The 18,314-nt window shown below is 36.8% G+C and overlaps 1 protein-coding gene across 1 annotated transcript in view; it reads left to right on the plus strand.

Moving 5' to 3' along the window:
• Positions 1-17,437, plus strand: part of LOC124795577 (titin) — a 529,084-nt gene extending 511,647 nt beyond the window's left edge. Inside the window, exons 121-126 of the mRNA XM_047259648.1 lie at positions 1,713-1,863; positions 5,279-5,383; positions 7,396-7,590; positions 8,017-8,222; positions 15,525-15,624; positions 16,335-17,437. Coding sequence (XP_047115604.1) covers positions 1,713-1,863; positions 5,279-5,383; positions 7,396-7,590; positions 8,017-8,222; positions 15,525-15,624; positions 16,335-16,528 — 951 coding nt within the window. The 3' untranslated portion in view covers positions 16,529-17,437. The remainder of the gene's footprint in view (positions 1-1,712; positions 1,864-5,278; positions 5,384-7,395; positions 7,591-8,016; positions 8,223-15,524; positions 15,625-16,334) is intronic.
• The last annotated feature ends 877 nt before the right edge of the window (positions 17,438-18,314 follow it).

An 18,314-nucleotide genomic window follows, 5' to 3' on the forward strand; every position in this document is an offset into this window, starting at 1 on the left:
GTGTCTAGTGGCATAAAATCTTAATAGTTTACATTGTTGAAGACAATTTCTGATTAATACAGAGAACTGAAATGAGCCAAGCAAGGATTGTTGCGGAAAAAACGTGTCTGGATCATCTTTTTCCAAAATAATTTATGTATCAAAAATAGTAGATATTCCATACAAGGCTCATTTTAGTAAAAAAAATAAAATACAGCATACACTGCTGAATCATTGTGACTTCTGTGTGGCAAGTAGACAACTCAAAAGGTGACCATATCCAGTCTGCTTTACCCATGCAAATTCAAAAAGTTGTATTTTGTTTGTACTGTACCAGTAGTAGCTGCTACCAGTTAATGATGATATGGGTACATCCTGTATAAAACACATCCAGAATCATCAAAATCAGCCAACCTTTTGAGTGCTTATGGACAAACAAATGTAAAAAATATACATGATGAAGTAACAACTTCCTGAGAATGGAAGACTGGGATATTGTGAGATCTTTTACCTTTTTAATCTGTTGGTAACTGTCTAAAGGAGGAAGGAAAATTAGGTTTTAAAATCCCATTAGCCTTGATGTCATTAGAGATGGAGCACAAGCTGGGAATGTTTCAAGGTCGGGGAAGGAAATCGGCCTTTCCCTTTCAAAGGAACCATTTCAGCATTTGCCTGCTGTGATTTAGGGAAATCATGGAAAACTTAAATCTGGATGGCTGGACACAGATTTTAACAGTTGTCCTCCCAAATTTGAATCCAATGGGAACCTATTTGATTGGCTTAACAATCAGCTTTATGCAATAGGCAAATCACTCTACCCGCATATATAAACTTGTATTAAGGCATTTTCCCCTGAACCTGAAATTACATACTTACAATCTAAGATTGCTCCTTGTACTAGATTATATTGAAAATTGTAAGTTGTACACTTTCGGTGTTTTTGTAATGTCTCACTGAAATACATTATGGTCCATGGCTGGCTGGAGAAAATGTTCCACACAAGCAACATATCATTCCCTCCTACCTATCATAGTAAGAAGACACTTTCCTGTTAAACAAATATCGCATGACCAGGAGTAGTCCACAGTTATCTCCTTTATGTTTATTTTGTTCTGAATACCTTTCCTGAATCTTTTGTTACACAACTTACAGTTATTACCATTTTTAGTTCACTTCTATCACTTTTATGTGGTGAAATTTACACCTACGAGTCCAGTCAGTGCCGCTTTGGAACTTCTTCATAGCAAATGTTATGTATGTTAAAGTTATTAGACCATTTTGGCAAACATGCCAAATATTTCAAAAACAAAGTGTCATTATCAGGCACTTTGTTTGGTTGCTGCCAGGAAGTTGGGACAGTCTCACTCTATACTCATGGGCATCCCTCACCAATAACAGAATACTATTATTTTGTTTCCTTTCTTCTAATTTGCAGTGACTAGTTAACTTTATTTTATTGACATCCCAAAACAACCTGAAAAAATGTAGGCTAAGGTTTGGTGCAGTCTGAATACGATTTAAGAAAAAGTTTATGTAATTGTGCATTTTCTGCACTTATGTTCATTTGTATAATAAATGGGTAAATTTTGACAAAATCAATGGTAACATTATTATGTATTCAAATAAAGTGTGCATTAAATTAATACAGTATAAAAACCTACTATCTTTCTGAAATTTATCTGTAAAATATCACCAGATTGCAGTATGTAACATAAGGAATACAATGCTAACAGGTTGGAAGCACAACAAAAGATGTGACTCACATTGAAGTTTCTGGACTTAAAACGAATTCATCGCATAATATCAGGATAACAGCTAGAAATGAAGTTGGTCTCAGTGTACCATTTGCTCCCGAAGATGCAATTACTGTTGGAATGAGAATAAGTAAGAAACAGTTTTTGTTTCCTAATAATCTTTATTACCAAGAGACTGTTTTTCATATTAATATATATAATTCTTTTTCTGCTTCTAACATACTTATGCAGAGCCACACAATTAAAAATTTATTCAGAAGCTGACATCCTATATCAAAAAATGTTTTAACTAATTTTTTGGTAGTTTAGTTATCATATTTACCATTACAAACAGAAGAAATTTTTGGAGTGCATGGCGAAATAAGGAAGCATGATATTTATTTTCTTAAGTTTGGAACGATATTCATAATTACAGAAAAATTGCTCAGTAACTTGAATTTCCAGACATGCTGAACACTAATTTGTATTCACAGCTTTGCCTCCAGTGTTAAAAGGAGTAATGAAATATGATTTTTTTTTTCATTGGGAGGGTAATGTTATATTGATTGTAATTGCCTCTCATTCATAGTCTCTGAAATAAAATATTTCATTCTACACAAGTGTGTGCACTGAAGTGAAACTTTACTGAAGATTTAGACTGTGTGCAAATATGCTTCCATGGCTATAGTAGCCAATGATATAGCCCAAAAAAAAAAAAAAAAAAAAAAAAAAAAAAAAAAAAAAAAAAAAAAAAAAAAAAAATTTTGTCGGCTTTGTTTCTGAGTAATTGTGAAAATCTGCTTGTGCAAAACTGAAACTTTTAAACATGGGTTCAATGTATAAGATCGGAGAAAATGCAATGTAATCTTATTATTTTGGGATGTGATTTTACAATATGCCTATGCATGTTTGTCCTGTCTTTGTGAATCTGAAGGCAGAAGTTTTCATGAAGATAACTTACCTTAGTGCTATTAACTGCTATTTGTGCTTTATAGCTTTTCTCTCTATTAACTATTTTCACAGGAAAAATTCCACCCAAGTATGCAACAAACGCTTTGTTGGTAATGTTAGGTGCTTTTCGAGCAAGAGGTGTGGCTGGCTATTGTAAGTAATGCTTTGTGCTTGTGCTAAATGTTCCTTGTCTAAACTTTGTTTTACAGTCCTCTACAGATAGTCCCCCTAAAATTTTAGGAACTGCAAGACACTAATCCCCTCATGTTTGGTGTTACAAAAGACAATAATATCTTGAATAATAAACTTTTATGTTAGTTTGTAGTTTCAAAATCTACTTTTCAGATGCTGTGAGAGCAAGAACACTGTAGGCCCTACTGATTTTTTGTAGTGTATTTGTATTTTCCATCTGTGTCTTTGCTTTAGATAACATGTTTTATCTTGGGGGGGGCGGAAGTGGGGGGGGGGGGGGGGGGGAGAAGCTGTACATATTACTATGTGAATTGTACCACTATGTCTGACTCATTTTCTTAACAACTCAGTGTAAAATGTATAGAACATATCTGAGGTAGATAGACTGTGGCTTTAGTAAGTAATCTGTTTTTGACTGGTGTTTTAATCTATGTTTCTATAGCAGAAAATTTTTAGCCAGTCTCAACTCTATGGAAGTGAACAAAGTGCTTTGTGTGTTAGTGTTTGTTTGTTTGTTTGTTTGTTTTTACCATGAATTTGATAAGCTTGTTTTGCTGCAAACAAAACAACTGAACTGGCGAAGAGTTCTCGGGCTTCCAGCCGGGTGACGGTGTCTTCAAACTGCGACATTTCGACAAGTGACACACTCATCGTCTTCTGGCGCCAGCTGTATATGCCGGGAAAGCATACATTCACAAAACAATTGAAGTTTAAATTCATTTTTGAAGCAGATCACAGACAATTCTTTTTATGTAATAACTGCCTTCCAGAGAACACTGGTAGATTTGTGCAATAAGGAGTTCAAACCACAATATTATGGGTCAGAATATCTTGAAGAATAGCAGCAGAAATAACTTTAGTCTGCTTCTGATTCATGTGTTCACTACAAAATGGAAAAGAAAATAAGGCATGAATTGTTTCTGAAGTAAAAGCAGCTGGTTCATATATTCATTTAATTTTTGCTCATTTGAGCTTCTGAGTCAGTTAGGCAATGTTGTAACATATCCAAAACGTATTCAAGGGAAAAAAAAATGAAACACTGAACTATGAAATTCCAGAATTAAAATTGCAGTGAAAAGGACAACAACAAGGACAATATCAACAACAAAAATGTAGCATAATAATTTACTTCATTTTACAATCTCATTACTTAAGTTATTCATTCATTTTGTACTGTAAATCCTGTTATAAAGGAGATCACTGTGGTTATGTGGAACAAGTAAATAACAGGCAGGTAAAAAGGATGGTGTGGGGCACAGCTTGTTCATATGTAGCTTCTGAGTCAGTTAGGCAATGTTATAACATATCCAAAACGTATTCAAGGGAAAAAAATGAAACACTGAACTATGAAATTCCAGAATAAAATTTGCAGTGAAAAGGACAACAACAAGGACAATATCAACAACAAAAATGTAGCATGATAATTTACTTCATTTTACAAATCTCATTACTTAAGTTATTCATTCATTTTGTTCTGTAAATCCTGTTATAAAGGAGATCACTGTGGTTATGTGGAACAAGTAAATAACAGGCAGGTAAAAAGGATGGTGTGGGGCACAGCTTGTTCATAGGTACCAGCTGAATATTTTCCTGGAACAATTTGGTCAAACCATTAAAACTTTACATCAAGATGGAAGTACTAATAAGGACAAAGACCACAGTCTTTTTTTTCCATTTTTTATACTGTGACTCCTTCAGGGCAATGAAGGCTAATAGCAAAGACCAGAAAGATTTCAAAAGAGTTAGTGGTTAGAGAAGTCACTCAGTACCCTGACAAGGAATAATGCTAATTAAATTCCTATTATGCTTATTAAACATCTACTATGAATAGGCTTCTATTCTTGTGGCATATAGATGACTATTGCTTTGTCTTGAGCATTCATGTTTTCATGCAGATATTAAGTTGAAACAACATATAAACAGTAGTAATATAACTGAGGAAACAGCAGTCCTCCTCCCTTCTCCCTCGAACTAGTAGCATTGCTGTTTATTTTACAATGTTAAACTTAATCTGAGTATATGTTGATAGTCCATTATTATTAATGCTGTAGTAGCAGATGCTACACTTTGCTAATGCATATCTTAACTTTTTCCTTATTCCTGTAGGTTCTCCTTCAGATAGGATTCATAAAATGTAATGAATGAATTAATACTGACTGGATTTGTGTGTGTGTGTGGGGGGGGGGGGGGGGGGGGGGGAGAAGAAAACCGCAAACTGCAGTGATCAAGGAAAATGTGGCGCCACACATCAAAAGAAGAAGAATTAGTGTTCAAATCCCCTTGCATTTGCACTTTAAGAGTACACATTCTGTGGAATCTTCTATACATCTTTTAGAATAAAAGTATTTTGTTGATTGTTTCTTTGTGTTACTGTGAAGAGTGTAACTTCTGTGAAAAAACTGACTTCATTTCTATTTTTTTAGGTGCCCCATCTGCACCAGTTGATCTACATATTACTGATTTCACAAGCAAGAGTGTCACTCTGCAGTGGGGGCCCCCTGCCAGTACAGGTGGAACTGAACTAACAGGTAATGTAGACATTTTGTATTCTGCATAAAGTTTGCATAATATGACTACATTACATTGCTATAATTTTGTTAGACAGTTATCTATCTTCTCTTTCAGTTATCTTTGTGGGGGGGGGGGGGGGGGTATTTATGAAATCTGAAAGAAGAGTAAAATACAGAAAATCCGATGAGTGACATTAGTCAGTTCTAATAATTTCTTCCAAGACTAGCATTCCTGGAAGAAAGGATACTGGAGAGACCTGGCTTAGCCACAGCCTGGAGGGTATTTCTAGACTGAAATTTTCACTCTGCAGTGGAGTGTGTGCTGATATGAAACTTCCTGGCAGAATAAAACTGTGTCCCGGACTGAGACTTGAACTCAGGACCTTTGCCTTTCATAGCAAATGCTCTTGCCTTTTGCAGGAGAACTTTTGTGAAGTTGGGAAGGAGATGAGGTACTGGTCAAAGTAAAGTTGTGAGGACAGGTCATGAGTTGTGCTTGGGTAGCTTGGTTGGTAGAGCACTTGCTCGTGAAAGGCAAAGGTCCTGAGTTTGAGTCTTGGTCTGGCACACAGTTTTAATCTGTCAGGAAGTTTCATATTGCTGGACATAAGGAGTGAAGCTGTTATATTCAGCAGCAGATGTGAATATTCTCTTTAAAAACCAGAAAAAACTGAATTTAAATGAAGAGGTGGAGTAGAATTAGCAGAATTACAGGAAAATTTTTTTAATGAAGGGTGGGGAGAGCAGAGAAAAGAACAGAAAAAAAGCAAGAGATATTGATTACTCTTCATTAAGATTATTATGTCAGTGGCTGAAGGCATGAAAGAAGATGGAAATTATTTATGAAACTTGAACAAGCAGTAGAAAACTTTTTAAAGTGATACCTATTTCACTTATGCAGAGACTGTCTAAATAATTAGCTTGTGCGTGTGGCTGTCTATACATGGTAAATTTTAAAGTGTGTCTCAACGATGAGCTGACTCCACACTTTTAGAACTCAAGGCAGTTACACAGGAAATGTACAGTGGATTTTTCTGGAGTTTACAGGAGTGCCTGCCACATAGTTCTTGTTTGCTTATGAATCCACACAGATGAAAATAAATTACTTTGTTAAGAACAATAAATTTTTTTATCAATTTAGCCTGTCATCTGACTAATATCATTTCTATAAATCTACTTGAAAAAAGCTACATTACTTCTGCATTTTAACCTAAATATTCTTTGTTTTGTATGATTTTTTATTGGGCTTCAAATTGCATGTGTTAGCCATCCAAATTTGAAATTTGGTTCTAGCACATCATTTAAATATGTAATTTTATAGGTATGAATATAATAGAGGGAAACATTCCACATGGGAAAAATATATCTAAAAAGAAAGATGATGAAACTTACCAAACAAAAGCGCTGGCAGGTCGATAGACACACAAACAAACACAAACATACACACAAAATTCTAGCTTTCGCAACCTATGGTTGCCTCGTCAGGAAAGAGGGAAGGAGAAGGAAAGACAAAAGGATATGGGTTTTAAGGGAGAGGGTAAGGAGTCATTCCAATCCCGGGAGCGGAAAGACTTACCTTAGGGGGAAAAAAGGACAGGTATACACTCGCACACACACACATATCCATCCACACATACACAGACACAAGCAAATGTCTGCTTGTGTCTGTGTATGTGTGGATGGATATGTGTGTGTGTGCGAGTGTATACCTGTCCTTTTTTCCCCCTAAGGTAAGTCTTTCCGCTCCCGGGATTGGAATGACTCCTTACCCTCTCCCTTAAAACCCATATCCTTTTGTCTTTCCTTCTCCTTCCCTCTTTCCTGACGAGGCAACCATAGGTTGCGAAAGCTAGAATTTTGTGTGTATGTTTGTGTTTGTTTGTGTGTCTATCGACCTGCCAGCGCTTTTGTTTGGTAAGTTTCATCATCTTTCTTTTTAGATATAATTTTATAGGTAGTTAAATATGTGGTTTCAGTTGCTATTTTGTCTTATATTAATTTCTATATAATTTTCCTTTACTATTCTACAGGATACATAATTGAAAAGAGACTACTGTCATCAAAGAAGTGGAGCAAAGTTGTTACACTTGAACCATCAGTACTACAATACTGTATAGAAAACCTTAAAGATAAGGCTGAGTACTTCTTCCGTGTGTATGCAGAAAATGCCATAGGACTTAGCCCACCAGCTGGCACAGAGCTGGTCTCCCTTAAAAAGCATGCAAGTAAGTTCTGTAGTAGTCCAAATTAAGGTACCAAACTGGAAATCATGAAACTTTATTTTTAAACAATGGAAAATAGAGGATGGAATGACAAAAATATTATGAAAAGGGTAGTTGCTATTTACAATATAGCAGAGATTCTGAGTTGCAGATAAGCACAACAAAGGCTTTTTGTTGTGCCTATCTGCAACTCATCGTCTTTTTTTTTTCTTTTTGATATAATTTCAGTTGTATTTTAATAATACTGGTAGTTTTAATCATCTTAAATGAATTCTCAAACAATCGAAAACCTGGGATTTTGTGTAGTTGCTAAATGAATTCTTCATAGTTATAAGAAATATGAGGTTACTTTCTATATGGTTATTACACTAAACATACCTTAATTGCCACTATGTGAGTGTTCTTACATAAAACATTAATTTTTTCTAGCTGTTCCATCACCACCTACAGCTCCACTTGAGGTACGACCCATAGGCCCAAATGCTGTTGTGATTGCATGGGGAATCCCTGAAACTGATGGTGGTGCACCTCTTCAGGGTTATACTATCGCCATACGTGATGTGCGAAAGACTATGTGGATGGAAGTTGGTCGTGTCAAAGCTGATGTACATAAACTCACAATCAAAGACCTACAGGTATGTTTTAATGTATGATGTGTAAGGAAATATATTTATCAGAAATATTTTGTTATTAGTTGAGAATGTGGTGCTAATGGGCACTGATTTCATATACTTCTGAGCTAATTTCACTTAAAAAAATTTAACAGACCAAAAGACAATGTTAATAGCATAAAGAAATATAGGACTTTTGTCTATCTTATGACAAAATACCTACACAGATGAATGGTGGAAAAACTCCAGCAGTCTGAACATTTAGTTTCATATAAGAATATGTAATGGCATCTGTAGAGATTGGGAAAGCAGAAGTGACATGCTTGCAATCACAAGCTGTTATTGAAGCCATCAGTCACACTCATCTGTCTCATTTGATATTGCGTTGCCTGCAGAAAACTGTGACGTTGCTCCACATTCCCAGTCGAGCACACAGTTTCAATTCGTCAGGAAGATTCATTTCAGTCACTGTCCACAGCAGCATGAAAGTTCCATTTTGGTTCACAGCAAACAGTTTCACTCCAAATCATATAGAAAGTCATCTTGTGTAATTTTAAACTAATAAGAATGATGGACTGGCTCCAGAAGATGTTTGTCACTTAATATACAAAATGCGATGTGTAAAAATATTTTTTGGTTGACTGTATTACAAGTTAGAATATAATCATCATCTCGACAACCCAATCAAAAACTTAATTCAGCATACTACCCACTCATATTTATCCACCATTGCCAAACCTCCAAAGACAAATGTTGTTCATAGCAAACAGATGCTACTTTCAAATGAATAGTGATATACGTGACCACCGTAAGATACGATATGGAATGGAATGGATTCTCTCTCTTCCTTCCCCCTCCCTCTAGGATAGAAAATAGATTTTTTGTTCACAAGTGTTTTTTTAGGTAAATTCCCCTTAAACTCAAAATTATTCAGAATCTGCATTTATGAACCATATAATGTATGAATGAATGAGTGAATGATTTTTTCAAGAATGGATGGATTACTGCACAGTGTAATTAACACTTTTGCTATGGTGAACTTCTGTAGAAGTTGGGAGCGAATGTAGTGCTCAGCCAATGGACTGCTGCAGCAGTCGAGTGCGGCCTGTGCCGCCCAGCCGGTGGACTGCTATAGCAGTTCCGCTTTGCATCATATTTCTCTGCTTCACTATGCTCGACTTATGTGGAAGTTTGACCTATGCATCATTTAGCAGCTTTGCTCGACGTCTGTACTTAACAACAGAGTCACTTGATGGCAGCTGTATTCAGTTAGTTTCACTTGAGCTGCACTGCTCATTTCCCGCCTTCTTTCTAATCTGAAGTGACGTGTTGTTAACCTCAGTTAATTTTTACTAGAAGTAATATGACATAGAAGCAATATAATGTGGAGGAAGCTCTTCCTCTCACATTGCGTAGTGAGTTTTAGGATGAAAGCAAATTATTGTTCGAATCTGATGATGAATGTGAAACAGCTGTTCCATCGACATCCCCAGATTTGGATTTGTGCACAGACACGGCACACAATATCAAAAACATGTGTGATTTGTATAAATATTTTCTTGAATAAATGTATAGTATAAAATCCAACTGTGATAACACTATGAGTGTGAAAGCAGGACAGAGTAGTGCCGTGGGGAGCGTGAAAAATGCGTCGTACAGCGGGCATGGCCGGGCAGGACTGGCACTCGTCCACAGCACACGACACAACAATCAAAGCACCAGTGTGAAAGGGTTAATGCTGAAATGTAATCTTGATAAATTAAACTTATATGTTTGAGTGGATTCAGAAGAGAGATATGTCCTTTGTGAGCAAGAAACTGTCACCTGATACGTCCAAGCATTTTCTGAATCTGCTTCAATCTTTCTGTACATATTTTATACCTTTTAACACTTTGAAATGGTTATAATATACTGAAAAGGATAGTTGCCACTCATATAGCAGAGATGCTGAGATGCAGAAAGGCACAACAAAAAGACTGTAGGAAAGTTAGCTTTTGGCCGACAATGCTTTTGTCAAAAATAGACAAAACACACACACACACACACACACACACACACACACACATACACTCACGCAAATGCAACTCACACATACAAGATCACAGTCTCTGGCAGCTGGATCCAGACTGTGAGCAGCATGGTATTATGGGTGAGGCAACCAGATGGTGGTTAGGAGGAGACTGGCGCAGGGAGGGGGAGGTATGGCAGAGTGTGGTGGGGGGCAATAAAGTTCTGCTGGAAGTGTGCAGGGATGAGGTAGAGAATGGGAGAGCTAGGTGCAGTAAGGATGTTAGATGGAGGGGAGGGGGGAGGGACAGGTTAGCCGAAAAGGAGCGGTATAAAGACTGGGTATGTTGGTGGAATAGAGGGCTGTGTAGTGCTGGAATGGGGACAAGGAAGGGGCTACACAGGTAAGGACAATGACTAACAAAGATTGAGGCCAGGAGGGTTACATGAATGTAAGATATATTGCAGGGAGAGTTCCCACCTGTGCAATTCGGAAAAGTTGGTGCTGGTGGGAAAGATCTATATGGTACAGGCTGTGAAGCAGTCATTGAAATGAAGGACATCATGTTGGTCGGCATACTTAGCAGCAGGGTGGTCCAGTTGTTTCTTGGGCACAGTTTGACAGTGACCATTCATGTGCACAGACAGCTTGTTGTTTCACAGGTAGCCCTGCATTTTATGGGATAGGTGATGATGTATGACAGGACTGGAGTAAGTGGTGGTGGGAGGATGAATAGGACAGGTCTTGCATTTGGGTCAATTACAGACATATGAGCCACAAGGCAAGGGTGTGGGAGCAGGGGTTGTGTAGAGATGGATGAGGATATTGTGTAGGTTTGATGGGTGGTGGAGCACCACTGTGGGAGGAGTGGGAAGGATAGTGGGAGTGGGAGGACATTTCCAATTTCAGGGCGATGAAAGGTAGTCGAAACCCTGGCGGAGAATGTAATTCAATTGCTCCAGTTCTGGGTGGTACTGAATCACAAGGGGAATGCTTCTCTGTGGCCGGACGGTGGAGCTTTGGGAGGTGTTGGATGACTGTAAAGATAAGGCACAGGTTATACACTTCTGGTCTAGACTTCTTAAAGATATACTGAATGGTAGAGATTTCTTTAATAAAAAGCAGATAATGGATGCCTCAACTTTGATACTTACCATGTTACTATAATAACATGTGTGGTTGAGAATGACCATTGTGGAATACAATGAAACAGCAAGGTCATCAGTAAGTGAAACCTGTAGTATAACAGAGTACCTTTTTGCCATTGTTAAGTGTTTCTTATTCTGCAAAGATGATAATTTTAAGAAATGTTGAGTGAGGGAATAAGTGAATAAGACACTGTATGTTGATTAATGAACTAACTAAACTAGAGAAAATATTGTTTGTATTGACAAACAAGAATTCGACCTATGTGAATAAACTGAAACAGACTGCACTGGGGCAAACCCTTATTTACTAGTTGGATTTACAGCTTTCAGTTTAGCAGAAAAATCAACAGGCTATTTTAATTTCGAAGATAAGTACATGCTATATAACTACGACATCATTTTTGAGCTTTCACTGAATTTTGTAACCCAAAGTTATTCATGTGATTCATCCTGAAAATCTCCTTTGTCCTTGGACATACCGATATGTACACATTTTCATGCAATAAATAACCTTACAAGCAAGACAGGATTACCAACCCATATTTTGTCAGCGCATTCCTTTCTACTATTTATTAATTTTTAAATTATTTTTTCTTTTTAAATATCAGAATCACAATTGACATTTAATTGATCACTTGTTACACTTATTATTTGTTACATTAAAATAATTAATTGTGTCTCAAAGATTAAGAATAAAAACAAATGAATATTTTTATTTCTGAGCAATTACAACTGCAAATAATTTTTCAAGTGGCCACTAGAAAAAGAAACAGAATGTAAAACAAATAATAAACTACAAAAAGACAAGATAAATAGTAAATATCATTAGATAAAAACACTTGTGTCCATCTGGTAATTGATAAAGTACAAGTACACATTTGAGGTATTTCATGCTTACTGGAACTTGCTGGACGAACTTGTTCTACACATCGACGGAAGTCTAAATCTAAAGAGAGCAACATCTACTCAAAGAGTTCTTTGATCTGCCTGTTCTCTGAATTCATTGTGGGCTATGATTGGTTGTGCCAAAAATGTGGTCTCCACATTTCTGATGTATCCAACTTGAATTCTACAACCCTAATGCTTAGTGCAGCAGTCCACAGCTACTAAAAAAAGAAGTCCTCAGAAATTCATATTCAGATTTCAGACTCATTCAAGGAATCTGGTACCCATGAACTGGATGAGATTCTTGCATTTTAAACTTGGCAGCAGTATGCAACACTTTTTGTGCAGTGCTTTGCAGTTTTTATTTCAGAGGGGAATGCCAGTAACTAAGTGTAGTGAAATTCATTGTAGGCAGCCTGTAATGAATCTTGGAAGCTATAGCTATGACTTCCTGGTGAGAGTCACTATTCTTTCCTGGGAGGGTAATTTAAATGTGTGACTGGATTTTTTTCTGAAATTTGGCTCATCATATTTTGTCTAGAAACAAAACAGACACCTGCTACAAAACAGTTCCCTTTATGATGATTTCAAGTTTATGATGGCCTAGCAGATGTGCTAGCTAATTAAATTTAAGTAGCTGAAGTTGGATTTCACCAATGGAACACAAAAACTTTGTTTAAATTGCTCTTGTTTACGTAATAAGAATTGTTTATTAATGGCACTAATTATCTCTGTCACTTCAGCAGCAGCCAATTTACTAGGCATACTAATATCTTGCTCACAGTTTCCAAAAAACTCTTCTAACTATTCTTGAGTCTGACTCAATATAACTTTACTGCTCAGATATTATATATGCCTACTCCTACATAGATACTCCAAAAGCCACCATATGGTGCAAGGTGGAGGGCACCCTGTACTATTAGTCATTTCCTTTCCTGTTCGTCTCACACATAGAGTGAGAGAAAAACAACTGTCTATATGCCTCTGTATCGGTCCTAATTTATTTTATCTTATCTTCAAGGTCCTTATGCAAAATGTATGTTGGTGGCAGTAGAGTCAGTCTGCAGTCACCTTCAGGTGCTGGTTCTCTAAATTTTCTCAATAGTGATCCACAAAAAGAATATAGTCTTCCCTCCAGTGATTACCATCTTAATTCATGAAGCATTTCTGCAACACATACATGATGGTCGAATCAACCCATAACAAATCTGCTAGCATGCTTCAGATTTGTTTCAGTGTCTTCCTTTAATCTGACCTGGTAGGGATCTCAAATACCTGAGTAGTACTCAAGAATGGATCACATTAATGTTCTGTATGTGGCCTCGTTTACAGATGAATGACATTTCCTAAAATCCGTACAATAAACTAAAGTCAACCATCTGCCTTCCCATCAACTATCCTTACATGCTCAATCCATATTATATCACGTTACACCAGATATTTAATTGACATGACTGTGTCAAGAAGCACACTACTAATGCTGGATTCGAACATAACAGGACTGTTTTTACCACTGGCCACTGGTGTAAGTATTCCAAGTCAAGATAAATCCAATGAATGCTCAAAGCACAAACAGTTCAACCACAAGGAAATCTTCTAAATCACTGTATACTTTTGATAAAAATGTGAAGTTTGGAACTAATACAGTTCAGGAAACATAGTTCTCTTTAACACCAATACCAATATGTCTCCTGAGTACTGACAGAAATCCTCAGATACAACTGAAAAGGAAATGTCTGTACTCTCTTGAGCACCTGACCATTGTCCACAATTTACTCAAACAGAAAATGACATGAAAATATCTGGGCTATCTAAAGTCCCCCAATCCTCTCAACATCAGTTCCCAGATAAATTTTTGATATATCTTCCATGCCCTTACATCTATAATTAAACAAAAGGGACATTCTAAATCACATTTAAATGCTGATTTTAATGACACCAAACACTATCTATTCACTTTATCTAATCTCTCATAAAACTTACATGAATTTGAGTTATTCTGTTACCGTGTATTATTTTTGTCTTAGAATTCCTTACATAAATGCTTTCCACATTTCACTGACAAACACTGTCAATCATCTTTTGACTTGCTAAGACAGCTGACTGAAAACAAAAAGGGGAACAACCAGTCTAATGCTGCCTGTGCCAACATTTCTTAACATTACGTAGGTGGTTGGTGTCAACCAGAGCCAACAGTACACCTAATGAATCTTTTGAAATCAATTCAAGACAAGCTGATGTGCTGGTGACTGTCCCTTCTGTGGTGATTAACACATATCCAAACTGTAGCCCGTATATCTAATACACACTACCAGGTTTCCACCTTCAGGCAGTGAAATCGTGCGACCATCTGGAGTATCTGAGGAGACAATGATGTCCCTTTGAAAACCATTTTAAAAACACGTTCTGTGTAATCACCCCACCACCCTGCAGCATCTAAGAATTACTTTTCTGTTTGGTTGCAATACAGCAAGCTTCACAAATAATAATGCCTGCTGTGTCCCCAAGCTCTTGAAGTAAAGCGTATGACAAGTGACAGTGGGCCTTTGTAGTGCATTTAAGATACATGTCCCATTTCTGTAGAATGTAAGGAGTGAATAATAGGATAAGCATTTTATTTCAGGGCACTCCTAAAAAGTGTGACCTACTTGGCAGGGACAAATGAAACAATGTCTTCTTTACTAGGCACTTTATAGCAAGCATCTCATTGGCCCTTTTGATGTCATGAAACTGTTTGACAAACCAGCCTTCTAACCTGATCTGCCTCCAACCTGAAACTCACAAATGCCCCATATTGAACAGTATTAATTGAAGATGAATCCTTGACATCCCAGCTAGCCCTGGGCCTCCTGCAGGACATTAGAAATGCTTGACAATATGCCACACTGAGCAACCTGTCATGCATCCCCTGCTCCTGCCCATGCATGGTACAAAGCACCGATGTTGCTCCTTTTGTCAGCTCCCAATCTAGATACCTAGTTTATGCTGACATCTAATTGTCTTCCAAGCATAGTCATACCTCAGACAGATCTAGTGCATAGTCATACTTCAGACAGAGCTAGCAAATTCTGCTGATTTCCTGAGCTTTCCTTTATCATTCGCTTTGCAATGCAGCCTCTGCGTATCCTGAAACTCAATTGCATTATAGTTCTATTTTTGTACTCCAGAACTTTTTATCTCTATGTTTTCTCTCGCTGTTTATCTGAGGGTATATGTGATGTTAATAGTCAGTGTTAGGACTGGATATTGTATGATTATTTATATATAACTTTGTTCTTCTTTCAGGAAAACCATGAATACCTCATTCGAATTTTTGCAAAGAATGAAGTTGGTCCTAGTGAGCCTTTGGAATCAGAGGAGCCATTTAAAATGCTGAGGCCAACAGGTAAAGTAGCCCACAGAAATTATGGCATTCAGTTTAAGATTAAAGATGAATTTTCAAGATATAGCATTCTGTTTGAAAGCAGTCTGTGCTGATGATTTCCAATCGAGAGTCTTTAAAATAAAGAATGAGAATTTTATATTATTTGTATGCAGAAAAAAGCTTTGTATTTACTTTCCTTCCAATAAGAACATGTGCAACAGCTTACTGCTTTTCACTGAATGCAATTTGATAAATAAAGCACTCCAAATTTGAACCACAAATATCATTTCTTCTGAACAGTCTAATTAAAATATAACAATTGAGTTGAACAAACTGCAGATTTATGCAACTTGTTGACATTTCAAGCCATATGTCATATTACAGAACATTTCCATGCTTCTTCATTCTGTATTGTAAATCACCAATGCTGGTACTGTACTCAAATAATCCCCATGTCTTCCCTCTTAGCTTCTTCTGGTATCCTTGTGATGTTGGGTTCTGTCTGACTAAAGCTTACATTTGTAATCTTTCAAGCTTTCCCCTGTAGCTTCTCAGAAGGTTTGTTAGGATCCCAATGTTCAAGATTATGTTGTTTTTAAGTGATGGAATTGGACCTTTTATTGGAAAAGTGTTTACTTGTAATAGTGGAACAAAAGTCTAGTAATACGTACCCTATGCATGTAGCATTGCAACACATCTTAATTTTTTGTGTATGCTATGTCTTTCTACAGAAATTGACCAGCAAGAACTCGATAAGCTGGAAACGACAGCACCGACACTTAGTTTCAGTACTGAAACCACCACATCCTGGATGAAAGAAGCAGGCATGGATGCTGACATCCGATCATACGCAAGAGGTTCATTATTAAGAAGGGATGAATATTTCTTCCGTATTTGGTACTATGCCCGACAGTTGTTTAAGTGATGTGGTGTAAGGAATCAATTGTGAAGACAAAGACAAATAGTGTGTAAAGTGTATACGAAGTCGTAAGTAGAGTTGTTGAGCGTATCTGTGCTTAAGGCACTGATAAAACAATAGAACTATTTATTTTTTTACCTTTTGTAAAGCAATTTTGTACTGAATTTTATATGAAGGCTTGGAAGCAGCACTGTGGGCAAGCACTCTACTATCTTGCTTCCTGATTTCCATCAATGAAATAAAAAAAAGTACCCTGTGCAAAGCAAAGCAGGGGGCACTGATAGAGAGTAGAACTTGCACCTGTTGCTTCTGGCTGACTGATTCAAGGACCAAGACTGTTGCTTTGTATTTCTTGCATATTCAGTAAATATGTAAATAAGGAGGCAGAGGAACTGTACATTACTACAAATGTTAATAATAATAATTTATTGAAATGAGGATGTAAATGTTTATGGACATAAAATGTAATTCTTATAGGTTTTTCATATATATGTAATTTTTATGGACACTGTACTACACAACAAAACAAGTCAGAGAAGTGGGTCTGCTGAAGCAGGACATTTCTGCTGTGACTTAATAAGTGTGTAAGTAATACAGTGTATTATGCTGTGATATACTCTTGTGTATCATTCAGTTTTGAATTATGTGATTTCAAATGTGTAATTGTGTTCAATTGGCTGCAAGTATTTTTTACCTCTTTTAATATCACTGTCTGTTTCAACTGCAGTTGCAATAACTGCTTACAAAGTAGTCTGTAATCATTTGGTTCAAGTAAGCGTCACTTCACCGGTAACTTAAAGGAGACAAAATATAGGTGCAACGACATGAATTTGTTACTGGTAAGAGTCGGCTTACAGAGCAAATGATACTTCATGAAAGAATCATATTAAAATATATATATTTTTAAAGTTGGAATAATTTGTTTGCTGTTTTTTTAACCTTTCAGTACAGTGATATATTGTTCTTTCCTTCCTTTTTGTTGACACACCAGGAATGTCAGAAATTACTTCCTCATTTTGAAGATAAACTAAAGTCCAGTGAAATGGGGAATACAAAAAACACTTTTGAGCATCGAATAAGCACATATGATGCTGTCCAGGTTGGAATATCAACAGTATTATGAAAAGGACAGGTTGCTACTTTGCGTAAAAATGACACATTGAGTTGCAGACAGGCTCAGTGAAAAGATTGTTATATGCTGAGCTTTCAGCCAAAGCCTTCTTCAGAAAAGGAAGCATGCACACACACACACACACACACACGCACACACACACACACACAAGCAAGCAATCCTCATGCACACATGACCTCTATCTCTGGCCATTCCAGAGTATGAGGGTGCTTGTTTGTCTAAACATGTGTGTTTTCCTTTCTGAAGAAGGCTTTGGCCAGAAGCTCAATTTTTATTGCTTTTTTTATTGTGCTTGTCTGCAGCTCAATATATCATCTGTATGGTGAGAGCAATCTATCATTTTTATAATATTGTACGAATGATCGTGTTTTTTTCAGTCACTTTTAAGGGTAACATCACCAGTCATTGGCTGTTACTTATGACTTGCTGTTGAACATTTCATTCCTGTATCTTCTAAAAACTTGGTAATCAGTTTGAAGCTCAGCATGCTATTAGCTATTACACCTGGTAGGTATGTAGGGAAACTGACCACTGCCTAGTAAGTAGGAGACCCAGGTTCGAATTCCAGTTCAGCCCACATTTTCAACTTTCTTGTCCATTCACAGCAGTAATTCCTTTGTGTCTTAATTCATAATGGCTGCTGGGTCAAAGTTATGTCTA

Source organism: Schistocerca piceifrons, chromosome 4, assembly GCF_021461385.2.
Source record: "Schistocerca piceifrons isolate TAMUIC-IGC-003096 chromosome 4, iqSchPice1.1, whole genome shotgun sequence".
Taxonomy (NCBI): Eukaryota; Metazoa; Arthropoda; class Insecta; order Orthoptera; family Acrididae; genus Schistocerca; species Schistocerca piceifrons.